The sequence below is a fragment of the Mustela erminea genome, chromosome 4, assembly GCF_009829155.1.
Source record: "Mustela erminea isolate mMusErm1 chromosome 4, mMusErm1.Pri, whole genome shotgun sequence".
Taxonomy (NCBI): domain Eukaryota; kingdom Metazoa; phylum Chordata; class Mammalia; order Carnivora; family Mustelidae; genus Mustela; species Mustela erminea.
Genome location: NC_045617.1, coordinates 14,672,261 through 14,693,922, shown reverse-complemented (window position 1 = coordinate 14,693,922; position 21,662 = coordinate 14,672,261). Strand labels below are relative to the sequence as shown.

Genomic DNA, 21,662 nt, shown 5'->3' with positions numbered 1-21,662 from the left:
GTGAGTCACGAAGACCAATCCCTGTGTGTGCTCTTCAATAAGAGCTCAAATGCTGTTGTTTTACTAGGTCTGTATTACAACCTTTCCCCCCAAGATCTCCTTGTCTTATATGTAGACAGCATTTCTAGTAGTTAATAATATCCTCTTTGCTTTTCAGTAGTTTTATGCGAACATTCCAAGAAAAGTGGAGGGAAGGGCAAAGAGGCCCCTGTTGTAACATGATGTGCAGGAAAATACCAGCAGCCCTTGATCGCCTGGGAAGTCATTGATTTCCATCCTTCTGCTGCAAGGGCTTCTTAACTGGGCATCCATAGACACACCAAGTTTGTTCTTTCTTTCTTTCTTTCTTTCTTCCTTTCTTTCTTTAAGATTTTATTTATTTATTTGAAACAGAGAGATCACAAGTAGGCAGAGAGGCAGGCAGAGAGAGAGGGGAAATCAGGCTCCTGCTGAGCAGAGCCTGATGCGGGGCTTGAGCCCAGGACCCTGAGACCATGACTTGAACCGAAGGCAGAGGCTTAACCCACTGAGCCACCCAGGCGCCCCAACGCACCAAGTTCTTCAAAAGAACTGGATTTCAGTATAATTGGTTCTATTCTGTGATCTTTAACTATTTTATTTCATGCATTCAGAACCTTATTCTGAGGAGTCCATAGACTTCAGACATCCAGATTGAATAAAGATGTTTAAGAACACAGTCATAACCATTGTAAACAGTGAAACTTATCATCAGGGTGTGGGAAGAATATTTGTCTTCTGCATAATATTTGGCACTTTTGTCATTAAAAAGTGGATGCCTAGATGGCTCAGTCAATAAAGCATATGACTCTTGATCTTGGGGTTGTGAGTTAGAGCCCCACATTGAATGTAGAGATTACTTAAAAAAAAAAAAAAACTTTGGGGCACCTGAATGGCTCAGTCATTAAGTTTCCGCCTTCTACTCAGGTCATGATCCGGGGTCCTGGGATCGAACCCCGCAGCTGGATCCTTGCTCAGCGGGAAGCTTGCTTCTCCCTCTCCCACTCACTCTACTTGTATTCCCTCTCTCACTATCTCTCTTTCTGTCAAATAAATAAAATATTTTAAAATAATAAATAAATAAATAAACAAACAAATAAATAAATAAAATCTTTGGGGGGGAAAAGCAAAAAGGAACCAAAGCAATGGCAGCCACCATTTATTTGTTGGCCAGCAATATTTTCTAGGCAATGTGCTAGGTTCTTTATATACTTTTAAGTTGTCATCATAATATCTTATGGGTATATTATTATCATTCTGGCTTTGTAGATAAAGTAACTGTGAGGGGCTCCTGGGTGGCTCAATGGGTTAAGCCTCTGCCTATGGCTCAGATTATGATCCCAGGGTCCTGAGATCGAGCCTTGCATTGGGCTCTCTGCTCGGCGGGGATCCTGTTTCCCTCCCTCTCTCTGCCTACTTGTGATCTCTGTCAAATAAATAAAAACTTAAAAAAAAATTAACTGTGAAGCCCAGGACAATTCATTCATTCACAAAATATTCATGGAGCATATATCAAGAGAGACACTGTGCTAGGCACCAGGAATGAAATAATTCACCCAAGCTCATGTACCTAGAAAGTAGCAAACCTGGTCTCCACAAAACCTATTATCTCTCCCCTTACACCTTGCATTTTCATAATTCATTCTAAATTTGAAACATTAAAAATCCAATTGAAAAACATGGAACTCGAAGAAGGTAGCCAACAGTCATTTTTCTCTTTTTACAAATGTGAGACATAATTAGGTCTTCCTGGAGTGTGGAACTTCTGCTCATGCTTTTACCTACTCGAGCATTGCCTGAGCAAACCGGAACCCAGTCAGTGACTTCCTGGATTGAGCCCGTTCTCTTCTTAGACCATCAGTAATCTTGTTATCATGAGAAAGAATAAGAATATATGTAATTACAGTGATGGCACCTGTATGTCCTCGTATCCCAGAAAACACATCCATTCCTCCGTCTTGCTAAGTATTCCTAAACCTTGCTTCTGATTTGGTATATGTGTTATTGGGGTATGTGTATGTGTGTGTGTGTATGTGTGTATTGGGGGTGGTTGTTTTGGTTTTTTAGTGATTGTAAGATTTTCTTATCTGTGGTCTGAAATACTTAGAACAAGAGATTTTACAGCCTTGAAGACAAAGTATATTTTCACTGCTAATTGTAAGATAGGTTCATGCTGATAACCACAATTTCTATGAATCAAAGGAACTACCTTCATGCCCATCTCCAGTTCTGGCTTAATTCCTCTTTCTGGATTGGAAGCTGATTTGAGAAGCTGACCATAGCACTAGAGATACTGAAATTGTGATGAGGAGTTTTAGTCCATTGTTCCCTGGAGAATTTCCTAACTGCTTCATAGATGGTAGGAAGAGAACGACCAAATATATATATATATATATGTGTGTGTGTATGTGTGTGTGTGTGTGTGTGTGTATACATACATATATATATGTATACATACATATATATATATATAGAGAGAGAGAGAGAGAGAGAGAGAGAAAGTTCTTTTCTTTGGTTTTATGACAATGAAATGTAGCTTAGAAATCTGACTAGTCCAAAATTATGGATATTCTCTTAATTTCCATTTATAAAAATAAAGACAACTTCTGCCTGAGAAGAAAAAATAATTCTGTTCAACATTTTTTTATTTCCAAGAATTCAAAATAGACAATGTAATTTTAAGTTTTATTTTCCTCAAATTTTATTCCCTGCTGTCACCTTGCTTGCCAGCTCTGTGAGAAAAACTGCCCCAGTGGCTCTGCTCACTCCCCTCAGGAGAGGACATGGCCAGCTCCAAGGCTGACTCCTGTCAGGGCAGCTCAGCAACATTCAGCTCCCCAGAAAGCGGAAGCTGCTACAAGGTCTGCTGGGAGGCATGAGGTGACGTCATTGCTAAGGCGAGACCACATTTTCCACTTAAGTGCACCTTCAGAAAGCCAGTGGGGAGAACACAAACTCAGGCCTCCAGATGCAGGAGGCTCCTCCGAGCTGGGACCCTGTCTCCTCTCAGGACCCCCTCTGGATTCAACAGGAGGAATGTTGATGATCTTCTGAAATTAAGCTCCTAATCTGAGAAATTGGAAGTGTTGAGTCACCCCAAGTGGGAATGATCAAGAGAAGATATATTTTATGCCATTTGTGAATTCTTATTATTGAAAGTATTTTGACAAAAAGCCACATACATGGCCAGAGTTGATCCTTTTCAGAATCAGTGGATAACAGATGTTTATTTTTCCTTTTTTGAACTTCTATTTAAGAGAGGATGGCACATGCCAGCCCCATGCTGTACTATTATTATTATTATTATTATTATTAACTTTAGAAATAGTCTCTGAATGAAAAATGCTTTTTTTTTTTAAAGTTAAAGTAACAAAGTCATTGTTTCCAGTATGGAAAAAAAATGGTTATTATTTTGATGGCATTGGCATTTTTCATGACATCTTTGCCTCTTTTCTCTCTGCGTTCCCCTTCTAAGTGGTATAACTGTGGTAAACTCATCTCCAGTGACTTCAGTTTTTACCTTTTTCCTAATCATACCCAATCTATAACTCGAGGCTGCTCCAGACCTCTTGGCTTCAGAGCCTTATTTCAGCAATCCATGAGACTTTTCCTTGCTTCTCAGGAAGTTAGACAAAACATATTTAAGCTGGTGCTCACTGCGTTCCTCATGAGCCTTCTCTTCCTTATGTATGCCCATCACCATGGCCAGTCACACTGGCCAGACACTTAGATCCTGACTCCTCCCCGTCTTTTCATCCCTCATTTGTTAAATTCAGTTAATTATCCTTCCTCGATATCTCAGCATATCTCTATTCATTCTCCTCGCCTTCACCCTACCTAAGACTCCTACTTTAAAAAAAAATTTTTTTTTAATTTCTTTTCAGTGTAACAGTATTCATTGTTTTTGCACCACCCCCAGCGCTTCATGCAATCCATGCCCTCTATAATACCCACCACCTGGTTTCCCCAACCTCCTACCCGCCCCCCCCCCGCCCCTTCAAGACCCTCAGGTTGATTTTCAGAGTCCATAGTCTCTCATGGTTCACCTCCCCTTCCAGTTTCCCTCAACTCCCTTCTCCTCTCCATCTCCCCATATCTCCATGTTATTTGTTATGCTCCACAAATAAGTGAAACCATATGATAATTGACTCTCTATGCTTAACTTATTTCACTCAGTATAATCTCTTCCAGTCCCATCCATGTTGCTACAAAAGTTGGGTATTCATCCTTTCTGATGGAGGCATAATACTCCATAGTGTATATGGACCACATCTTCCTTATCCATTCGTCCATTGAAGGGCATCTTGGTTCTTTCCACAGTTTGGCGACCATGGCCATTGCTGCTATAAACATTGGGGTACAGATGGCCCTTCTTTTCACTACATCTGTATCTTTGGGGTAAATACCCAGGAGTGCAATTGCAGGTTGGTGCAGCCACTTTGGAGAAGAGTGTGGAGATTCCTCAAGAAATTAAAAATAGAGCTTCCCTAAGACTCCTACTTTTAAAATGCTTCATTGGTCTCTGCCTCAAGGCTGAAGCCCGAACTCCTTAGCTCCCCCTGGCTCCTGCTTCCTTCAACAGCCACATTTCTGACCACTCCTATCTCCAGGTTCTCTATCCCTGCATGTCTGGTGTAGGGACAGTTTCAGTGTCATGCCATACCTCTGGTCCCTGTGTCTCACTGCCTCCCTTTCCCCAAGTATTCCACTGAGATGCGAATTAGAAAACTGAACAAGTCTTACAGCTCTGGTTAGTCCTCTAATGTGGTCTTAGATACTGCTTTCCAATCAGTTTTTAATGAGACAGTCTTCTCTCTTAGCTTTGATGTCAGAGACCAAGACATATTAATTTTTTTTTGTCCCTGACATCAATATATGCTTGACCCATAGTAGGCGTTCCAAAGAGTGTAATAATTCATGCTTTTAAGTAACTTTTCTGTAATTAATTCATGCTTTTAAGTACTCCAATGAGTATCGTATTTAGGACTGTTACTAAATACTTTTCTTTTTCTTCATAGGGAAAAAAATGTATTGGGCATTTAAATTTCAGTCTTTGCTCCTTAAAAAATTGGGTCTATACATAGATGATACTGAATTTTTAGGATGTAAGTAACCCTATATTCAAAAGGATAATTTTCTAGTTAAAGGGAAAGATTATTTTGTTCTAAGATCGTATTTTTTTTTTTTATGTTGTAGAGATTTTTAAATGTTAGATTGGGGAGTCCAAGAGGTTGGATTTTTAGTTAGATTGGGGAGTGCAACAGTGGTTTCCCAAATATTCTACTTGCCCATCTAGTGCATTCTCTCTCTTTCTCTCCTTGGTCCCTCTCTCTATCTCACAATTCCTCTTGCTCTTGCCTTCTTCCTATTTCCACAGCAACCATCTCAGTACTCCATTCTGCTCTTCCAACACCTTATCCTGTCACTTCACCTCTCTGCATCTTCACCTGTCAACACCTCTCTTCACTGAGAAACTGGAGATCTTCCAGGAAGTCCTTCAAATTGCAGAGGATAATTCATTTACACTCATTTTATCTCATTCATTTATTTACCTATTCCCCCCTGCTTATTTGACAAATACTTATTTAAGGGCTTTTTCTTAACCAGGTATGACATTAAGTACTGTTGGTATAATTTATCAAGACATAGTCCCTGTGCTCATTCTGTTCCCAGTCTCGTGAGAGAGATGAATTTATGAGTAAGCCCTGATATGGGGAAGAGTTACTATAGGAATAAAAACTTAACCTTGATGTTGAAAGAGTTGAAGTCATTAAAAGAATATGCTGGGAAGAGGGGAAAACTGTGTTACAACTAAGGAACCACCTTTTCCCTAGCTTCAAAGATTAAAGTTTCCCACTTCTCAGATATTTCCCTTCTGTTGGCACTCAACACAGTCATTATGGTCTTATGACATTTTCATGACATTTACGACATTTTCTTGATTTTCTTGATTCTTCTATAGACTATGACCTTTTTGAGAACAAGAATGTTGTCCCATCTCTGTATTCACAGTACCTAGCCTCATGCCAGGTTTATATAAATTGGAGATACTCAATAGTATTTGTTGAATGTTGAGCATGACCATGTAAGAGGTACAGTGTTTGCAGTTTGTGTTGTCGGGGGTTAAATTGCATCTCCCCGAAAGATACATTGAAGTCCTAACCTCTAGTATCTATGAATGTGACCTTACCTACAAATAGTCTTTGCAATTAATCAAGTTAAAATGAGATCATACTCAGTGCAGGCCCTAACCCAATGGGACTCGTGTCTTTATAAAAAGAGAAAAGATACAAAGACACGCAGAGAACATCATGTGTTGTTGAAGGCAGAGATTAGAATGATGAATCTATAAGCCAAGGAATGCCAAAGATTGCCTGTAATACCAGAAGCTAAGAGAAAGGCATAGAATGGATTCTTCCCTACCATCTTTGGAGAAAGCATGACCTTGCTGACATTTTGATTTCAGACTTCTGGTCTCTAAACTGTTGTTTCCTGATTTCTGTTTTTGTTTTTGTTTTTTAAACTCCCCAGTTGACTTTGTTATAGCAGCTCTATAAAACTAATACAGTTACTATTTATTTTTATTGAAAAATATTATTGCAGTTTCTTGTAATCCATAGGGAGTCAACATTCTTTTTTTTAAGATTTTATTTATTTATTTGACAGACAGAGATCACAAGTAGACAGAGAGGGAGGTGGGGAGTGGGGAAGCAGGCTTCCCACTGAGTGGAGAGCATGATGCAGGACTCAATCCCAGGACCCTGAGATCATGACCTGAGCTGAAGGCAGAGGCTTAACACACTGAGCCACCCAGGTGCCCCTAGAGCCAATGTTCCTGATGGAGCTCAATACCAAGCCAAGGGCCATGTTGAACTAATAAGAAATGAAATAGTTCTTGCTTTGAAGGTAATTAGCATTTAGAGAATATCTCTTAGAGGTTCTCCCAGCTACCTACCTTATCATTAGCATGGTTATTTAATTGCCTGGCAAGATCTGCTGTGCTTATAAAAGAATCCATCATGGGTTAAAGGAAAGTAGTCTCTGGCTTTCTAATTTCTTTATGGGCTCTCTCTACAGGCATATATATAAGGTCAGTGATAACTGACTTCAGATCTGGGTTGGAAGAGGCTGAAATGATTCTCCTTTATTTCATTGTTTGTTCTCTTTGGGGCTGAATTTCAGGTAGGTTAATGGCAAGAATGTGAGAGGCGGGGAGCTGTAGGAAGATTGGAAGTAAGGAAGCAAACTTTTCTAAATAAATCCCCTGTGTCTTGTGGGACTCTTGGGTCCCCACTAGCCTCAGACTTGGGGCTGCCTACTCCTTCCTGGGATGGGATCCTATGCCTTATCCTCTGGTTTTTCAGAGGAACAGTTGTTATATGATTTGATATTCAACATTTCTGGTGATTTTGCTTTGGAAGACTCCCATTTGAATGTGCTGAATTTAAGTGAAAACGATGAGAAAATAAGCCTCTTTTTTGCTCTTAATTCATTCTAGAACTAGATGTCCCCAGGTCATCAACAATAATGGATGTTCCTCTAGCAAGTGTGTGTGTGTGTGTGTGTGAGAGTGTGTGTGTGTGCACGTGTGTGAGAAAACACTCCCTAAGACTAAGATAATCATCAATTTTGGTTTCATTGAGTGGCTTAGGCAGTGGGGAGGCAGGAGGAGGAAATCATTGCTGCCCATTTGTTTAGGGGACTTGCTTAAAAAGAATTGTCTGCTTCCCTCTCAGTCTTTGTGTTGACGTTTATAGTGCTTCCCGGGAGCCTACAGTTATCCGGAAAACTCAAGACTGATGACAATAGTCTTTGAAATGCTTCTGTAGGTATGCTTCTAGGTGGACGGGAAAAAATGTATGTTCCAAGGTACAAGTGCTTGTTGACTTTTTAAACACAGCCAATCCACGTTCTTTGTGCGTGAACCCAGCACCGCCCCACAGTGCTGGCCTTCCTGTGCATTTGCCAAGCACGTCAAAGGACAGGCTTAAGTACTTTCCTTTATAGTTTACTAAATTTTTTCCTTCTTTGGTTTGCAATCTGCTCTCAAAAACTGGAAAATCATTTCTTTTACTTTCTTCCCCTTTCTTCATTTAAGCTGAAATTGATTTTTTTTCTGGGCTAGGAAGGAAAAAAAATTAAGCGGTAGTTAATACCATTGCCCTTGCTGAATAAAAATAAAAGACTAGTTTACCTTCAAGCCGTGCTGTATCAGAGTAAAGAGCTTTTCTGTCCCTCCAAGGAGGATTTTGACATGAGAGAGTAGAAAAAAATGTATACTTTCAATAGAGAATAATTGTAGCCAATACAAGAAGTAGTAGAATTGTTTATTTGGTGGACAGAGGGAATGGTTTTTTTTCTGTGTGTTTCAAAAATTGGGAAGCTAGGAGACACTCTTAAATCCATGAGCTTCTCCAGAACTCTTCTCAAATGCTTATTGTCATGACAACCATCTCTTCATAAACCAAGGCTCTGAGTGTAATACAGATGGGGTTGGTAACAAGGTAGAGTCGCCATCTGCTTTGTTTTCTCTGAGGGACATTTTTTTTTTTTTTTTTGATCCCCAAGTCTAATCCCAATATCTGCAAGTCTTGACTTATTTTTCTTTTTGGAGTCAGATATAGTTGTGAGACTAATTCTTTTCTCCTGACAAACCACTTCCTTATCTGTCATCACGTAAATAATTTTTTGTTAAATAGAAAGAAAAAAAAGGGGGGGATAGTTAAGTGTGTGTGGAAACATATATGTTTTAATGATTTACTCTTCTATCTACTTGGCAAAATCTGGTATGAGATGCCTTGTAATTGAATAGTACAGTCAAAATTAAGGCCAGAAAAAGGAGGAGTAAGGCAGTCATTTCCCCAGGAAAAAGGTAAAATCATTATGGCCTTCAATATTGTATTTATGTCTGTGCTTCCTGACCTAGGGCTTCATGCAGTCTGTGGTAAGCCCTGTTGTTCTTACTGTCCAACAAAAGGAACACATCGACTCTTTAGGAGAGGAAAACCTTTCCTTATTATTAAATTTAGAGGGAAATTTGCAGAATAAATGGATGCAATGACATACTCAAACCTGAGGACATAATTTTTAATAAGAAAATAGTCGCCATTTCACAATTCGATGATCAGAATTAAGATCCCTCTAGCCTTAGAAAAATAAGAAAATATGTACCTGGCCATTTAAAAGTGTGTGTCAACAAAACTGCTAAATAGAAGTTCAGGGAAATATTTTACAAAGCTCCTATTTAAGGTCAAGAATAATTTCCTTCCTTGTGTTTTAATTATTTTACATATGCTACAATATATAATCCTAAACCTTAAGATCTTGAGGTGCTTTTCAAAATAACTCTACTTTTCTTACTAATCAAAGAAGTTCTATAATTACCTCTCTAGATCAGACACAATTTATTTCCATATACTTTTTTTCATATCCTATGTGTTGATGTGTTTAAAAAAAATCAAATATCGCTAGGTAAGTAAAATGTAACCATAAACTACTGTATACACAAATCCATACCTAGAATCATTTATGATGAGTATACAATAAATTGGGCCTAAAGTCCAGGGGGCACCTGGCTGGCTCAGCCAGTAGAACATGACTCTTAATCTTAGGGTCCTGAGTTCAAGCCCCACATTGGATATAGAGTCTACCGTTAAAAAAAAAGAAAAGAAAAATCTAGCCTAATGTCCAGAGTGGGGAGAAAAATGCTAGAAAATTTCTGAAGTGAAGTCTTTTTTCATGGGCAAGTCTAATAATTTTTCAAAGAATTGTTATAAGGGGTATGGTTCCTTGAATATAGTGTGGGGGATGGTGGTTAAAACCAAGCAACAGTTGGGGTGCCTGGGTGGCTTGGTCGATTAAACGTCTGACCCTTGATTTCGGCTCAGATCATGATCTCAGGGTCTTGGGATTGAGCCCCGCACTCAGCAGGAGCTCTCTCTCTGGCCCCCGCAACCCCCCCCCCACCGCCGTGTACATGCTTTCTCTCTCCCAAATAAATAAATCTATATTTAAAAAAAACCACCATAGTTGAGTTGGTAATGATGTCATAAATGTCCTCATTATATTATATGAAAACATAGTACCCTTGTCAGGCTAGAGAGTCAAGAAAGTGTGGATTTATATAGATATCATGACCTCATCATCTGTAATTCCTTCAACATACAGTCATCTTAATAAGGAGCATTTAAGATACACACCATTCATTCAAAAAACATTACTTTGGTTTACTTTAAAAACTCTGCCCTGAATTCTCCAAACTCAACTCACAGCTATCAACCATGCTCAATGTGACATTTTCAAAATATCAAATTTGTCACATTCGGTTCTTCACTTAACCACTGGTTTTTATTGCTGAGCATTGCCTGGAGAACGCTGTTTTATTTCCCAAGGCAGGTCATCACCACAGTGCAAGTTTTGTTCTCTCTCAAGACAAATAAGGAGCAGCAAATACAGAGTGGAAGTCTGCTGAGTTCAGTAGGAAACCATCAACCATTTATATTGGGGGGGTATGAATACAGCTGGATTCCGGATTTGCTAAACATCTTGAAATGCTTTGAGTGTAATAAAACCCCAAACGTGCTTTCTTTTCTCATTTCTTCACATATGTATTTTAGGAGAAACATAATCCACATGCTCTTGCTCCTTCCACTTTTAAATCATGAAAACTTTGTTTTGTAAGAGCTGTTTGATGTCCAGGAAGTCTTTTATCCTTTTTTATTAGGTTATTTTTGTATATAAATAAAAAAGAAAAATATAAACAGAAAACACAACATGACTTAGGGCAAACACAAAGTGCCCAATTTAGGTTTGAAGCTCTAAATCTAAAATATTTTGAAACAAAACGTTTCTTCTGGTGCTTTGCAAAAGTTGTGTTCCTTTCTATTAGGAAGAAGTTCCAGGCCTGTCGGGATGAATCGGAAGGAGAATGAATATCGCTGAGTAGGACTCTGGTACTTCAGGACTTCTGCCAAGTCCTTTACTTTTATAATAACTTGAAGTGGTAGGTCAGTCCATCTGCATTTTTCAGATGGGAAGAGCTTTCAGAGATCTTAAGTTACTGGCTGTAGGCCACAGAAGAATTTCAAGCCAGGTCTACTTGACTTTTCAGTTCATACTCTTTTCATTACTCTGTCCTCCTCATTCCTTTGGGAGGATGGGGAGGAAGGTTGGTGTACCCTTCTGATAATCAAAAAAATTCCATGTTGGAAATAGCTTGTCATAATCGGGCCTGAGAATTGAGGGCTATTGTAACCTCAAGAAAGTGTCAGCTTGGTATTGGCAAGGTGGATGTCTATTAGTATGGTGATTGCACAAGAGCGTTGGATAAGTGGTATTGTGCCAGAGGGGGGCCTGTGCACCCTTCCCTTTCTTACAGCAGAGGAAAGCCAGAAGGCACACAGACATGGTGATGTAGGGCAGGCTGGGGAGGAGGCCCATGCTCTTGCATTGTGATAATCTGTTGTCACTTTCATACCTTGTAACAGTGCTACGTATTTGGTGAGAAGGGTGCGTGATATTTAAATGGGTTCAGCTCATTGCTTAAAAATTTTTCAGTGCTTGTATGTTGTCGGGTATAGCTTAAAGAGTTGTAGAATGGGAATCACAATTTATAAATAGGACTGCATAAAAAGAGGATCTAAGAATTTATTTGGAGGCAGGAGCTCGTATCATGGGGTACATGTCCATAGTATGACATCAAGTGGCCATTTTCTGGAGAAAAAAAAGAGAAACTATTACAAATGGAGGGCATGAAGACTGCTTAGCATTTGAACTGGGACCTAGGTCCCTCTGGTATTATCTGTTCTGTAGGCTTTCTCCCAGAAATCCCCAATTTTGTTCAGCTTGTAGCTGTCTTTATGCTATAGTTTCATGTTCCATTCTTCTCCTTCCCCCTTTCTTCTCCTCTTCTTTCTCCTTCCCCTCCCCCCCCCTTTTCCCTCCCCTCCCCCTCCTCTTTCTCCTCCTCCACTGAGTCTTTGGTATCCAGAGGAAGAGATGAATTATTTAAATCTCCTATTGAGTTAAAGCAATACAAAAAGCATTTAATAGGCAATTTCAAAAATGACATTTTGGAGAACATTGGGGTCATCCTATGACTGAGAACATGATTAATTTTTTCTGAAGGTCAGGAAACTAATATTTTTTTCCAGTGGATTTACTAAGGGAACCAACCACCTGGCCTCTAGTTTCGTAGTTGCTTTTTTTTCTTCCACAGTGTTTCTACCTCACTTTACATCTCTATAGATTTATCCCATGGAAGTAAGAAATATAATTACCAGAGTACTTATTTTTTCTCATGCTTATCCTGAAGAGCCACTGTGATTTACGTTTTACCCCCACTGCGGTGCAGAATTTTACAAGCATTCATATTATATTAGTCATTTTGCCTAAGGATCTCAGCACACTTTTCTTTCTTTTTTTTTTTTTTTTTTTTAAAGATTTTATTTATTTATTTGTCAGAGACAGAGGGAGAGAGAGCAAGCGAGCACAGGCAGACAAAGAGGCAGGCAGAGGCAGAGGAAGAAGCAGGCTCCCTGCCAAGCAAGGAGCCCGATGTGGGACTCGATCCCAGGACCCTGGGATCATGACCTGAGCTGAAGGCAGCTGCTTAACCAACTGAGCCACCCAGGCGTCCCCTCAGCACACTTTTCAATGTCACTTCTAAGAGTCGTGTCATACCCCATAAGGGAGGGTGAGGCTTGAAGGATCTCCTGTGTGCCAAAGCAAATTTAGTAATTTGTCTGGCAATCTCCAACAGAGTGGGGAAGGAGGTTTAGGGTTTCATGTGGCCCAGGGAAGAAGGAGGACATGCCATGAGCTGCTTTCACAGTTAAAGCTAAGATAAAAATCTTATAGGAAGAACTGTTATTTTATAATGGAGGACAGAGGGAGGAATGTATTTATGTGGTGATAAAGCTGGAGATAATAGAGCCAGTTGTATGTATAAAGGGTTATTTCTCTGTGAAAGAGACCTCTCTCAACTTCATCAGAGCCCTGCCCTCATAGTCCGTGGGGAGTAGGAGGTGAGGCATTTCTGTCTTCCAGGATATTCCATCTGTAGATACTCTATGACTTGATCTCTGAATGTAGGCTAGAGGAAAAGATCCATGTTTGCTTTCTTTGAAAATTCTATTTTATAAAATGAGATTTCCTTGCATCTGATTTCCTTTGGTCTCAACAAACTGTACTTTTTAGGTATCCATTCTGTCTCACTGCTGTGGATTCCACAGGCTCAGGGCCCCTTGTCACTCTCACTGTTGCTAAGATGGGAGTCCCCAGGTGATGGGAGGTGAACTGTCTCTGACTATGTCACCTGGAAAAATATCTGTCATTGATGCCTGTGTTCATATCCCATAAATGCTGCTCTCTCCGATCTTCACAGTGGCAACACATTCAAGTATTTGAGAAAGGCCTTGTTGAATGCCTTTATTTTATTGTAGCAGATCCAGTTGGAATTGTCCATCCTTCCTTTTGTTTATAAGGAAAATAGCTAAGGTTTGAAGCTTCTTGTCCATAGATAGATAATATAATTTCATTTGGGATTTAGGGCGTTATTTGTCTCCATTGATGAATTGAGAGTCTTTATTTTTTTTTAATAAAGTTTTTTTTATTTTAATTTTTAATTTTTATTTATTTATTTGACAGAGATCACAAGCAGGCAGAGAGACAGGCAGAGCGAAAGGAGGAAGCAGGCTCCCTGCTGAGCAGAGATCCTGATGTGGGGCTTGATCCCAGGACCCTGGGATCATGACCTTAGCTGAAGGCAGAGGCTTTAACCCACTGAGACACCCAGGTGCCCCCAAATCGAGAGTCTTTAATGGACTGTCTTCAGGAGCCTTCACATTCATGGGGAAGGTTGATAGTCATTTTGCACCCACACCACCTGCACTCATGCCCCAGGAACTTGCAGAGGACACTATGCAGGAGATGCATCAACCCTTGTCTGAAGGCAATACACACAGTTGGGAAAAATGACTAAACAGACTCTTTCTTTTTGAGAGATCTATATCATCTCAACAGAAGGCCCCAGCAATTCTGCTGTACTCAGACTAAGAAGTATTGCTAGCAGACCTACTTCAGACAGATTTCATAATCACTAGACTTGTGTGGTACAAATGGTTATGGTGAGCTTCTGAGGCTCCCAAGAGACCACTAAAACTGTCAGACTTAAATAGCACTGAAGATTTGAAATGAGAATTAAAAAGTATGATTCAGTTTACTATGTAAGGTTGCTACCAGAAAACACTCCTTTGGTGTTCCAAAATCGAATGGTTGTGTGGCCAACGGGGGTTCTCTCGAAGGATACTCCCCAGTCTCATCCTGCGTGATTGAGGTTTCTGGGGGGTATTGAATAGCAGGGTGTACGTGTCGTCATGGATAACATTATCACATGGTTATATTTTTCCCCATATAAAACAGTGAATGCCATGAAAGGAGACATCACTCTTCTAAAAGAATTGTTTATTTTAGAGAGAGAGAGAGTGAGAGAGTGAGAGAGAGCGTGGGGGGAGGAGGGGCAGAGAGCGAGGAAAAGAGAGAGTCTTAAGCAGACTTCATGCTAAGCATGGAGTCTGACACAGGGCTCAGTCTCATGGCCCTGAGGTCATGACCTGAGCTGAAACCCAAGAGTTGGTCGCTCAACACACTGTGCCTCCTAGGTATCCCAGAAGACATCACTTTCTAATGTTAACATTTCTGAAAGGGAGTTTAATTGACAGTGTCCATTTACAACGCTATTCTGAGACTTTACCCAAAAGATTGAGGTAAAATCTTAGAGAATTAAACTTCCTTGAGAGCTTTCCTTTTAAGTACTACTCACTGGAGTCAATTTATCCCATTAGACATTGGGTACTAAGAAAAAGAAACATGTCCTGTTGCCTGAGGCAGTGTTTCTTCCAGAACAAGGTTAGTCCATTTTGACCCAGTGTACTCCAGAGGTAAATAGCTGTAGGTTGTACAGATATCTGTTCCTTTTTCTATCCAGGAGGCCTGAAAACCAGTTATGGTGTTTTAATACCCAGTCATGGTTTGTTTGTTTGTTTGTTTGTTTTTTAATGAACAGAGCTACCAATTTTTTTCTCCAGTTGCAAGCCCTGATTTCAGTGAGTGAAACTCACTCTTTACAATGGAGAAAGTCTACACTGTAATGGGCCTTGGAATGGTTGATTGATGTAGGAGAAGGTGCAACAAATACAGATTTTAAAAAGCAGAATTTGATAGAATCATGCATTGGGTGCTTCTGATGAATAGGCAGCCTAGCAGAATTTATAGACACATGCATAATTAACATCAATATAATGTATGATAGTGATCTGTTAGAAGCACATGAGAAGATGTGCAACATCATTAGTTATTAGGGAAATGCAAATTAAAACTACAGAACTGGTCTGATACCTCTGTCCATCTACTAAAACATGCTATAGTTAAAAAGAAATGCTACCCCTGAAACTAATAATTTGCTATATGTTAAATAAGTTGAATTTAAATAAAGAATTAAGAAAAAAAAGACTGACCATGCCAACTGTGAGTGAGGATATGGAGCAACTAGTGCTGTCATCTGTTGCTGGTGGGAATATAAAATGGACAATTTGGCAATTTCTTAAAAAGTGATATAAACACCTACCATCTGGTCCAGCCATCAGAGTCTTAAATATTTACCCCCTCCCCACCAAAATTAGAGCCTATGTTCATACAAAAAATTAGTACATAAACTGCTCATAAAAGTTTTATTTGTAAGATCCCCAGACTGGAAAAAACCCAAATGTCCAATGAAAGAATAAGCAAATTGTATTTATTTATTGTATATTTCCATACAATGAAATACCACTCAGCGATAAAAGCAGTCAACTATTCATACAAGGAGACCATGGGTAAGTCTCAAAATAATTATGCTGAGTTACAAAAGTCAGACAGAAAGACGAGAGACTCTTAGGAATTAGATTAAAATAGTGACAGTGCATAGAAAGGAGAGGAAGAATTTTCGCATTACTTTGAAGATAGAATTGGTGAGGTTTGATTAGGGGATGATGACCTCATGGGGCATAGACTCTGAGGTCTTTGTGTAGCTGGGGTTTCTCTGTATGGTTAGTCACCTATTTAGCAGTCAGGATGGCCCAACTATGTATCAGAAATGAACAGCTAATTGTTTAATACTTCAAAGCCATAGTAAAGGCTCAATAAATTGGCCGCCTTCTTCCTCTCCCTTTTCTTCCTTCTCCCCGCTCCTGCGCCGCCTCCTCTTTCTTCTCCTTCACTTCTGACCCCTCCTTCCCCCTTTCTTCTCCTCCTCCCTCCGCCTGTTCTCCTCCTCTTCCTCCTCCTCTTCCTCCTCCTCTTCCTCCTCCTCTTCCTCCTCCTCCTCTCCCTTTTCCCCTTCTCCTCTTGCTTAGTGTTGTTGTTATTATTATTATCATTAGGCATCTGCCATATTGTCAATGATAATTGGGAAAAAAAATTCAATCTCCCATTAAAGCCTTTATCAAAAAAGGGCACCTTATTATTTATTATCAGAAGTAATCATAACGTCACCTTTATTCCTCTGACTCATTCCCCCCCCCCAAGTTAGTTATTTACACACGCTATTTTATTAGCTTTTTTTTTTTTTTTAACATAGTGTGAAGAAAAAGAAGACCATGGCTTAGGGATGAAGCAAAGAAATGGAAATTTAGTGACTTCAGTCCTTGCCTATTCTCTAATTCCTGTTTGGTTTAAGGCAATAGTTTAAATTTCTTATACCTAAGTATCTGCAACTGAATCAGAAATGAAACATAGTAATTGCATAGGACTATTAGAGATATCAAAGTAAAAAAAAAGTCTAAGATAATAAATTATAACATGAAGTATAGAACTTTATAGAAAGTTTAGGGGGTTGTGTAAGTTCATATATTTCTACAGATGAGATACTCAGGTACCAAGAAACTTGTGGCTACATTAATGTTCACTAATATACTAGGTTTAAAAATAGTTCCTTGGCTTTCCTGTCCAGTGTGCTTCCATTACATCCATACCATCTAATAGGAATTAGACCTCACCAGTTCAAATGCCTGCTTGCATTCATTTCACTAGGAATGATGACTTTCCGTTTTAAGTCAGCAGGGTTTTCTTGTCTTGTTTTAGGCTTTGTTGATTTGAGCCTGCATGATCAGGTCCACCTTCTGGAATGTGCCTGGCTAGAGATCCTGATGATTGGACTTGTCTGGCGCTCCATGGAGCACCCAGGGAAGCTCCTATTTGCTCCTAACTTGCTCCTGGACAGGTAAGTGACCTGACCAAAGCTTGGCGGAAGTGCATCCTTTATAATCAGCAACTTATGTCTAAACCTCTTTTATTTGGTACTCCGTGAAGTGCCCAAGAACTTTATGAGATGTGTTTACTTTACAAAGTGGTGAATGTGGGAGATGCAGTCTAGTGAATTTCATGGGAAGCTAAGGACAGCTTTCTGCTGGAGGATGCTAGACGTCTTAATAGAACATCCTCAGAGCAGTATGTTATTTTGAATATACACATATATAATTTGTATATTATCTGTACATATACATATTAAATGAATGTTTATATATATACACATAGGTATGCATGTTTGTGTATATATATATATACATACATACATACGTATGTATGTTTGTATTTATACACATCTATATAACTATGGACTCTAATTTTCTAACTCAACCTTCATCTTGTGTTACATATATTTTTTTAAAAAAATGAATAATCTCCCTTTAATTAAGGTCTCTTTTGGCCCACATACACCCAAACCAGAATAGCCTCTTCATTTCCTTCTCCAATTTTCCTATCAGTTAAAGGAGGAAATTTGACCAGCCTTCTGAAGGCAACTCCCAGTTCTATGAATTCATAAAAGTTACTTGTTCATTTTCAATTAGCAATAATCGCGCCTCGGATAAACCTCATTGGCTACGATACTGCCACTGCGCAAAGCTTCTTGTTCATTTTCAAAAATGAAGATTTCAGTTTTCAAATGTGCTACCTTAGTTAATGTATTCTATTTGGGTTGACACTTCGCGTACATGATGTCCTTTAAGCATCACGGCATGCCTGGGAAGCCTACCATTCACAATTGACCAGAAAGAAGCTATTTCAGAGCCATTCTGCTACTCACAAACAGCATCCAACTGGCCAGTGGGGGAGCCTAGATTGGAATTCAGGATCTGTCTGGCTTGACACTCATACTGCCTCTGTCTTGTGCGCATGTTTTTCATCCTCTTTCTTGGTCAGTGATGCCTCTGTTGGTTTCCAGGCATACCTAATATTTGTGGCCCACATAACAACTTGAATGGGAAAGGATCATCTTCTAGATGCTTCTTGCAAGCTTCCTTTGCTTCTGCTCTGGGGCTGCCAGATTGCCTGTGATGCATCCTTCCACATTCCTTCACTTTGGAGTGCTCCGCTACCTCCCCATCTCCTGTCCCTCTCCAGTTTTCCCACCTCTGGTGAGCCCTGTGGAGCAGAACCAGTGAAGTTTATTTAAGTACTGGAGAATTGTACAAGTGTTGGTTACCATTTTGTCTTTTTGTGTTAGATAGCTTTTGAAAAACATTGATGATACTGTTCAAGAAGCAGATTTTGGTGTTCTAAAATGGAGTCCCGTATTAGAGTTTGTCAGAACTTTGAGGATAGCCCCTAGTCTTGTTCTTTAGAACTGTGCTCACACTGTATTGTGTGTCTTCTAGAGTTTGTCTCTACTGTTCTTCTTCCTTCTCTTCCTTCCCCTGTTTCTCTGCTCTTGCTGTTTTCCCCTTCCACACTCTTCTTTGTTTTCCTTTGTTTCTTCCTTCCTTCTTTTCTTCTCATCCACCTCTCCCTCCTCCAAATTCTTCTTTCTTAATTGTCTTGTGTTACAGTTGTGTGGTTCTGTGACCAAGTTATAACACATTTGCAGACCACATACAGTGCTTCCCTGCTGCAGACTGGAATGTGTCTTCAGAGCTTAGTTTTTTCGGATGTTCATTCATAACTGATCTTCTCCATGATTCCCCATTTCCTTCCCTCCTGGGTATGCACTTTCTGAAGACAGTCATCCTGTCATTGCATTTTAAATATGAAAGGGTCTGGGACACCTGTCTGGCTCAGTCAGTAGAACATACAACTCTTGATCTTAGGGTTATGAATTCTGGCCCCACATTGAGGGTAGAGTTTACTTAAAAAAAAAAAAAAAAGGTGAAATGATTTGTGACATTAACTTCACACCAAAGAACTCATTTTGCTAATGAGGTATTGATATTGCTTAGGATTTTGTCAGCCACTTGCTTCTCTTTCTTTTCCACATACTTTCACTGTAGGTAGTATTCTCTCAAATCTTTTACCATGGTGTGAATGAGTGAAAGTTCTCATCTGCCTCTTTTCCTACTTTCTTCAGTTCCAGAGGAAGTTCTCACTTCCTCTAGAGCAGGATTTCTCATCTTCTGCGCTACTGACATTTTTGGTGGGTTAACACCCCTCTTCCCCAGTGATAATAACCCCAAATGTCTCTAGACATTTCTAAACATGCCCAGTGTGCGGTAATAGGGGAGGTGCAAAATTGACCCTGGTTGAGAACAACTCTTCTAGACTTTTCTATTTCAGTGCCCTGTAAGCTCTTTAGACTCACCATTATCTCTCACTCCAATATATTATCTTCCTTATCCATTTTGTTTCTTTTCTTTATTCTCTGTGTTTGTGACATCAACATTCATCTGGACACTGAAGCTATAAGGTTTGAGTTAATCATGGAGGCCACACACCCCACCCATCATGTTACCCAGCTGTCATATCATTTCTGAGCGGTTTCTGAAATCCATACCTCTCCTTGGTCTCCATCCTTCTGCCCCCATGTGCTCTCTGCACAGGTCCTCACTGTCCCTTCTCCAGACTATTGCCTCTCCACTATAGTCTGTCTGTCTTGGCCACCACCCCTCTTTCCTTCTGTCCGGCCCCCACAGTGTTGCCTCTGACTTCTTTCTAAGGCTCAGTTATGATCTTGACACTTCCTGACTCAGCTTCAATTGGCTCTTTCTAATCCTTAGAAGAAACTGTCTAGACTTCTTATCTTGATCATTATGTCTAAACATAAACAACTGCAGAGCCAGTCAAATACTGTAAATAAGGAAGGCCAGTGGGTGCGAGTCCAAAAGGCGGTGTTGAGAATTAAGTGAAGTTGGTGAGCTCTTGTCCAGGCTAAAAACACCTGGATGCTGAATTCAGCATCAACGTAACTACACACTTCAAGTTTTTCTGAAAGGTCCTCTGCCTTTAGAATTCCTTGTCAGAAGCTTACCCATTCTTTATGGCTCATTTGAGATGTACTCTTCCATTAAACCGTTCTTCACGCCCTCCCCTCTGTAGGTGAAGGTGGCCTTTCCTTGGTCTCGGTTCTTGTGTGTGGTCTGCTCTCACCCCCCGGCCACCATGCAGATATTGCGATGGCGTGTCTTTTCCGCACCTGCTCGCGAGCTTCTTGTGGGCAGGAACCAGAGCTTGTTCACCCTTTTGTTACCTCTGAGACACAAAGTCTTCTACGGTTCTCCAGCAAGTGTTTGTTAATCTCACTGGCTGTGGTCACCTGAGAGTAACTTGTGGCCATCAGTAGAATTTACATCATCGGATGGTCATTTCAGCTATTTTGTCATCAAACTCACTCACTTCTTTTTTTTTTTTCAAGATTTTATTTATTTATTTGACAGACAGAGATTACAAGTAGAAAGAGAGGCATGCAGAGGGAGAGGAGGAAGCAGGCTCCCTGCTGAGCAGAGAGCCCGATGCAGAGCTCGATCCCAGGACCCTGGGACCATGACCTGAGCTGAAGGCAGAGGCTTTAACCCACTGAGCCACCCAGGTGCCCCAAATTCATTCACTTCTTATTCATTGCTATTCATCAATTCCTGGTTTGGTCCCATAAAGACTTAGCAGAAATTAAAATCCGTCTGTTTTGAAAGGATTTTTTAAAATTACTAAATGCATTTGGCTAAGGCTTACACACTGCTTCTACTCCGCAGACCTGTTCTGCAGCTTCTGAATTCCAAACAGGGATAAACTGCTTCTTATTTTTTCCCATAACTAGAGCCACTATCGAGTAAACTCCTCAAGATGTTAATGGATTTAAGGACACCAGGCACATTTTAGTGATTATAAAGGTATATAAATACATGTAAATTATATAAATAATATAAAACATAAAAAATAAAATTTGATTTATAATATAAAATTTTCTATACTTTCCTAGTTAACATGCACCCAAATATCAGGAAATGTCCATATTATAACATTACCCTTTCTATTGGGGGGGATGACTCCCTGTGATGGCACTGATCTATGCATAACAATAAAAATACGTGACCAGCAGCCCATTTGAAGTTCTATCTACCTGTAAGATGGTTTTGAGTGATAGCTGAGAACAACTGTTTATGTTTTTACCTTGTAGGCTCCTAACCCTCTTAATAACATCCAACTCTCTGATTAGCATAAATCACTCTGTCCTTCCTCCCTGTTGGTCTTTTCCCAACAGTGTGTGCCCAGTAAACACGGTTTGTAACAAACGGTAGAAAACCCTAACTGTCAAAGCTTAACTGACAGCTGGTAAGCACAAAATGAACGTTAGAGTCCTCCTCTTAATTTTAGCTCTGGCTTTGTGACACAGCCTTTTAAAA

The 21,662-nt window shown here is 39.9% G+C and overlaps 1 protein-coding gene and 1 pseudogene across 7 annotated transcripts in view; one reads left to right on the top strand and one right to left on the bottom strand.

Annotated features, from left to right (window-relative positions):
• Positions 1–21,662, top strand: part of ESR1 (estrogen receptor 1) — a 408,095-nt gene that overhangs the window by 308,864 nt on the left and 77,569 nt on the right. For all 7 annotated transcript variants that reach the window (XM_032338713.1, XM_032338718.1, XM_032338711.1 and 4 more), the window contains exon 6: positions 17,137–17,275. In XM_032338713.1, coding sequence (XP_032194604.1) covers positions 17,137–17,275 — 139 coding nt within the window. The remainder of the gene's footprint in view (positions 1–17,136; positions 17,276–21,662) is intronic.
• Positions 17,780–17,960, bottom strand: LOC116589498 (annotated as a pseudogene).